The sequence below is a fragment of the Chiloscyllium plagiosum genome, chromosome 14 (genome assembly GCF_004010195.1).
Source record: "Chiloscyllium plagiosum isolate BGI_BamShark_2017 chromosome 14, ASM401019v2, whole genome shotgun sequence".
NCBI lineage: Eukaryota > Metazoa > Chordata > Chondrichthyes > Orectolobiformes > Hemiscylliidae > Chiloscyllium > Chiloscyllium plagiosum.
In genome coordinates, this window is record NC_057723.1 from 23,723,830 (window position 1) to 23,730,609 (window position 6,780).

At 38.9% G+C, this 6,780-nt stretch overlaps 1 protein-coding gene across 4 annotated transcripts in view; it reads right to left on the reverse strand.

Moving 5' to 3' along the window:
• Nucleotides 1-4,440: 4,440 nt before the first annotated feature.
• LOC122556555 (gamma-aminobutyric acid receptor subunit gamma-2-like) overlaps nucleotides 4,441-6,780 on the reverse strand; it is a 133,700-nt gene continuing 131,360 nt past the window's right edge. For all 4 annotated transcript variants that reach the window (XM_043703348.1, XM_043703347.1, XM_043703343.1 and 1 more), the window contains one exon: nucleotides 4,441-5,541. In XM_043703348.1, coding sequence (XP_043559283.1) covers nucleotides 5,266-5,541 — 276 coding nt within the window. In that variant the 3' untranslated portion in view covers nucleotides 4,441-5,265. The remainder of the gene's footprint in view (nucleotides 5,542-6,780) is intronic.

Sequence of the window (6,780 nt, forward strand, 5' to 3'; positions counted from 1 at the left end):
CACGCCACGCCTACCACCAAATCCCCAGGGGCCTTTCTCTTCAACCAGAAAAGATGCAAAGCCTGCCGATTCACTACCCTCATTCACATCCATCCAGGGCCCCAAACATTCCTTCCAGATGAGACAGAGGTTCACCTGCCCTTCTTCCAACCTAGTTTACTGCATCAGGTGTGCCCATTGTGGTCTTCTGTACATCGGGGAGACCGAATGTAAATTTAGAGAACGGCTCATTGAGCATCGCAGCCGGGTCTGCAGGGCTGAGCGGACCTCCCAATAACCGTCCATTTCAATTCCCCTAACCACTCTCTTTCCAACAAGTCCATCCTTGGCCTGTTCCATTTCCAAAACAAACCACAGCTGCTATTGGAGGAACAATACTTTACGTTCCACCTGGGCACCCTACAGCCCGGAGGACTCAACATTAAGTTCTCTAATTTCAAATAACCTCCCTCCCCACCCCTTGACTCCCTTCCCAGCCCCTCCCTCTTCCTTCCATTGCTCCCTGCCACCAACTGGATTCATTCATCCCATTGACTAACCAGGTCATACCCTCTACATGTCTTCACTTATCCCCACTTCACCACCCTGCCCCTGCCTCCCCCTTTATCTGCAGCTCCCCCCACACCAAGCCCCAGTCCTGAAGAAGGGTTACACCTGAAACGTTGACTTCTGCACCTCTTGATGCTGCCTGGCTTGCTGTGTTTCCAGATTCCTGCCTGTCTACTTTGGATTCCAGCATCTGCAGTTTTTTTGTCACTAACCAGGATAAGATGAGCCAGTAATCTTGCTGAGAAATTGGAATAATGCACTGTAAGGTGAAAGTGAAGACTGCAGATGCTGGAGAGAAGAGACAAGATTAGAGTGGTGCTGGAAAAGTACAGCAGGTCAGGCAGTATCCAAGGAGCAGGAGCCCTTCATCAGGAATGAGGATTCATAATGCACTGTAACCTCAATGTTCCATTTGATTGCTATTTTAATTCTCTAAATTGTTTTATGCTCCTTTTCAGTGCTTGATCTCCTGCATTGCTCCATCAAAGCCCAAAATAAACTCAATGAGCAGCACCTTCCCTTTCTTTTAAGGACTTTACAGTGTTTTGGACATCATATTGATTTCATCTAATTTCTGACCTAATTTTTGCTTTTTCTCTTTTGCAGCATTTTGCATCTGTTGTGTGCATTGGTGAATATGGTGAGTGAGGTGGTGGTCAGGGAGATGGATAGATATGTTAAGTGGATAGGGTGGACAATGAATAGGCTGAGTTGTGTGGCAGCTCGCTGGGTGGTCAGTTTGACTTGGGGAAAGTTGAGAGGGGGGAATCATAGTGAAATGACAGTCATGGAGGTAGTTAGGGAATTGATTTTGACTGACAAGGTTTTGGAGTGGGTGGAAGGATGTGAGGGGCTTAGGTCATGATGGGGACATCGGGTCAGTTGAGTGATCTGAGGAGGTCTGGATCAGAGGGGGAGTTGAGGGCTACAGTGGAATGAGATTGGTCAGGGAAGTGAAGGGGTATTGATGGGGTGTCACTGGAATTGTGGAGAATTAGTGAGAGTGATAGAAGATGGGAGATTCAGTTGTGAATTACCAGGAATTAGACATAGTCATAATCAATCCAATATTTCCTGGATAATTATTCAGTTAAATTACTAGGAACTCTTCCAAGTCTCAGACTTTAATTCATCTTCGGAGATATTTGCATCGGGAAATGGGGAATTGCCTATCCTAAGTTTAAATATCCCAGCCAATATTCACTGACTCAGTACATCAGGAACTCTGAACAGTCCCAACACATCTCTAACCAGTCAGACACTAGAAGATCTAGGACATAATTTGGAAAAAAATTGAAAATATAAATAACGCAGCATTTGACATCCATCTTGATGGAAATTCAGCTGTATCTACTGCTCATTCCATTTTAATAAGATCATGGATGTTGTGGTACTCAGCGAAATGACCATTCTCCCTGCAGAGCTATCTACATAATATGTAGTCATACTCCTGCATTGGCAGTTGACAGTAAAAATATATCTGACATTACTTCAAAAATCCATTAAAATGCCAATGGGGAATTCTCTAAATATAAGAAGGTTGACATTTTATTTAATCTCGTGCACTAATGGGCAATAGTTTACTGACAATAAATTGCATTGCTCCAGATAACGAGATACAGAAAGATTTAAATTTGGTGGCTTTAATGAAACACATTATGGACTGTCAGGATTCTAACAGTATTTACAAGTAACCTTACTCAAGTAAGCTGAGAGCTTAGAATGCTTGCCTTATTTAGGTGCGTGTATCAGCAATTGCATTCTGGAAAACCTCATGCAAAAGCATCTTTGTTGCAGTCCAGTGCTATCAGTGTGAAACATGATGTTGATCAGTATCAGCTCCAAAACCTGAAATATTTTGCTTTCTACTCATTTCCCATTCTCTCATATGCCAGGACAACATCTATAAATATCAGTCATGTACTCATTCCTAATCCAGGTGACAATATGCATATGAACCAAAATTTGAGTCCTATCAAACTGGTCAAATGTGAACACTGTCAGTCAAGTGCATGCTGTCCATTGGGGGAACAAAAGTACATCCATTTGGATGTCTCGCACAGAAATGTCTCTGCCCACCAGCTCCCACAAACTGAGACAGTTGTGATCTGTTTAAAACCAATGTTAAGTTTAGCTATTTTCATATCCATAACACTTAATGTCATATGTAGTGCATTAACCAGCTCAGTAATTAGAAAATTCTCTCAATAGCTAGTAGAGTGAAGCATTGATTCAAAAAAACAGCCATGGTTTCCAATTGAGAAAATGTACAATGGATGCATATTGCACAGCATTGCTCTTTTTTGGCCAGTATTTCCTTGTGTTCTAGACTTTCCTTGCTAAATTGCTCCACCTTCAAGTTCCATCTCCCATTTTGTGAAACTCCGTGGAAGCTATCATTTTTAATAAAATGTTAATAAAATATCCCAATATTTTGTTATTTGACTTGGTGCATTTTTTTCACCTCTGTAAAGTGTGGAGGAAACCAATTTATTTTTCTCCAGCAGTTACTGCAAATGTAATCAATTATGTTATTACACACCTTTAGAGCAAATGGGACTTAAACCCAGGTCTCCTGATCCAGAGGTAGAGACAATACCGCTGTACCACAACACAGACCTGAAGGCACCACTTGAGTATGAACCTGGATCATCTTGTTTACCAGGCAGCTGTTTTTCCGAACTAAGCCATGGCACTGCCCTTCTTTTTTCTTATAAAGGGAGGGGGGGGGGGGTGCGAGAGAGACAGAAACAGAGACAGAGAGAGTGTGTGTGTGCGTGCATGTGTTTGTGTGTGTAAAATAAAGGAGGGGATCAGAGAGATTTGGGAATTAACTAGTTAAACTATATGCCAATGCTTCATTTTTTTTTACCTGTAGCTAGAGTCTATTACTTGTAATAAACAGTAATTCTAGTAAAGTACAAAAGCGACCCTTTTTTAACCGATCTGGGTCTAAAAGCCAGGAAAATTAAGGAATTCCACATACTTTTTAAAATCTACCTTTTGGAATGCCTTTGGGAATGGTACAGAGTGTTACCCCAGCGAGGGCATAACAGTAGAACTCTCACAGTAGAACTGGATGTCCTTATTATGACTGCTTAGAGTAATAATTATTATCATGTGATGTTCAAAATTAACAAGCTTTGATTGTGAATTTCCCCAGATGCTTGCCTTTAACTTAAATCTGGTGGTTAAATTGAAGGTGATAAATGCTCATATTTTTCAAAACAAAAATGTAGAAATTTGCTTAATTATATAATCTTGACATGCACATTGCCTTAGTTTGTTAATATTTAATGACAATGCATGTGATCTTTTAAAATACTAATATACACAAGGTCAGCAGTGAGTATCCACCACTGAATGCAGTGGTATTCTAACAAGAAGAGTCTGTCACTATGGATGAGAGTATTCCAGAATTTTTATTAGTATCAACAACTATAAGGCTGCTACAGCTGTTTTAATTACACATTGTTTAAAACTTTACATTAAACTGTCAAGATGTGCATTGATATCCTAACAGTACAACACATGTGCAAGGAAGTTGGAAACCTTGAGGTCAGATTTCAAAGCAGGAAGTACATCTGTGATCCTTTCAATGGCACTAAGGTAACAATACTAGTACGTACAACTCCTGTGCTGTAATAGCTTTTTGTAACTTTCTTAACACTCATTAAATCCCAACTTGTAGCTGCATTTGTCCACATACGAGATGCTTCAATCGCAGAAGATGTATGTGGGAGGAAGAGGGAAGATGCGAAATGTAGACCAGAACACCTCCCCATGGTTAACAACAGAAAGGTCAGTTAAAACTCTTTAACCCACATTGTCTCCTAGACATGGTTAAAGTGCAGAACTGTTGGTGACCTAGGACCACTATATCCTATTCTCTTTGCTGAGTAATGATGTGAATAAAGGGAAAAACTATTAATAAAAAATGTGAAATCATATGTGAAACAATACCTTCAATATAGATAATTATTTCTTATTTATGGTTCTCTTTATTAGGGTTAAAATTCTTCAACCAGCTGAAATTACTAATTACCCTCTAGTGGGAACAGTCTTTGTGGTAGCAAAAGACATAAAGAGAGGAAAAACAAACTGGAAAATTACATCCAGAATCTAAAGATTTAACACATTAAAAAACAATTGTATCCTTTCTTTATTTACTTCTAATGAAAGACCTCTCCTTGTTAAGTCCTCATTTGTCTTTTAAAATTTGGTATTTTTCTAAAAAAAAAGTGTTAATGTTTACTAATTGCAGCTGCTCAAATCATAGCAAAAATTACATAATAAAATGGAAATAATGTATGGATAGATGAGTTTTAGGACTTCTTCATTTCTTTGCCCTCCACATCAGGAAAACCTAGTGCTGAGCAATGTTCCAAAGCCATAAGTATCCATTAGCCTGACACCCAGTGCAAATCTAACTTTGAAAGTGCTTTTTTTTGGCCACATTTTGTGCCAAGAAAATAGATAAGCCATTGCATTTGGCTTGCTACAACAATTCATTTAAAATACAATCCTCCAAAAACCACAGAAAACAAAAGTTTTTAAAATTTATAGCAATTTTGGCCCAGAAATTAAAACATGCACCAAATTTTCAATCACTAATCTGTTTAAGACATGCTTTAAAAATTTACAATATTTTATCCAATGAACCATTTTTACATGTGACTTTTAATGATCAGCAGAAGAAAATGCCTCTCATACTATTTACAGATAAAGGTAGCCTACCCAGTAGACCAGGTTAAACAAACCAAAAGCTGTGGGAAAAAAGATACGGGCATACGAATCAACTTTGGTGATACGGATGTGCAATCTCCCCTGCCTCCATGCTCCTGTGCGGCACTCGTCGAAACAGCAAAAAAAACTGGTGCAATCTTTGCCATCTAGACACTCGTATCCATATTCTTCATCCCGCTCTTGCAGATGTGACGCATTGTTCATTTGGACAGCAGATGACCCAGGACGGATATCCACAGTAGGTGCCTATAATTATTACAGCAAAATAAATCAATCTGGTTACTGTGAGGGAATCAAAATAGCATATTCTAAAGAAGGTTTGTGCAGTTCTCTGCCCTTTCAAGATGAAGCATGTCCTTGCTGATAACATCGAGTAAGATGTGAGAATGATCTAGATTCGTCATGGGATTAAGTTTCCTGTATTGTATCTCGAATGTGCTTTGGCCTTACACTTCAAATGAAACACTTCATTCAGATTTGTTTTAGAAAGTCTAAGCTGTGTGCTTACGTCCATTAGAAACAAAATTTTATTTTTTGGTATTAGACAGTACGTCTACTCTTTCAGTACAGGTGAAAGAGAGAATGCTATACTGTTAGAGGTGACCAGGTCTGTCCTTTCAACGATATATCCCCTGACTAAATTTAAGTTAACTAGCATCATTCAAATACCTAAATACTAAACAGCAAATTTTAAATTGAACACAAAGCTTACAAATAGTGCCACAAACACACCCCATCCAACAGCCCTTCTTCCCTCAAGCTGGCTGGTGGGAAATCAGTAGCCAGCCCTACCTCATACTGGTGTGTTTGAATTTTATTTTTAAATCATTACTGTTGGTTATAGAATACTACTGGAAAACAGTACACAGGGATGTAGGATAATCATGCTCTGCATTCATTCATGAACTTCACTATTCAAGGTTATACCTTTCTTAAAATTCAGTTTAAGGTTGGTAACTACAATGTACATTGTGGGTGAGTTTGCTTTTGTATTTTAAGGTATTTTTGTCCATAGACTGACAATTTTCCTGAAAATTGTAAATTCTATTAAGACAAAATCATAAAATGATGTATGTACAGAATTGGTTTTAACAAGAAATTAATGCAGTAATGCTGATTTTGGCTTAAATTTGAGATCTTAATCATAATACTTGAACTTTAATGAGTCTTTTATGTTTGGCTGACATGGTCTTTTAAAGAGATATAGGAAAAGAAAAACACATTAGGTTTTAGAACATAGAACATAGAACAATACAGCACAGAACAGGCCCTTCGGCCCACGATGTTGTGCCGAACTTCTAACCTAGATTATGTACCCATCCATGTACCTATCCAAATGCCGCTTAAAGGTCGCCAATGATTCCGACTCTACCACTCCCACGGGCAGCGCATTCCAAACATTAACCACCCTCTGTGTGAAAACGTTGCCCCTTAGATCTTTTTTATATCTTTCCCCTCTCACCCTAAACCTATGCTCTCTAGTTC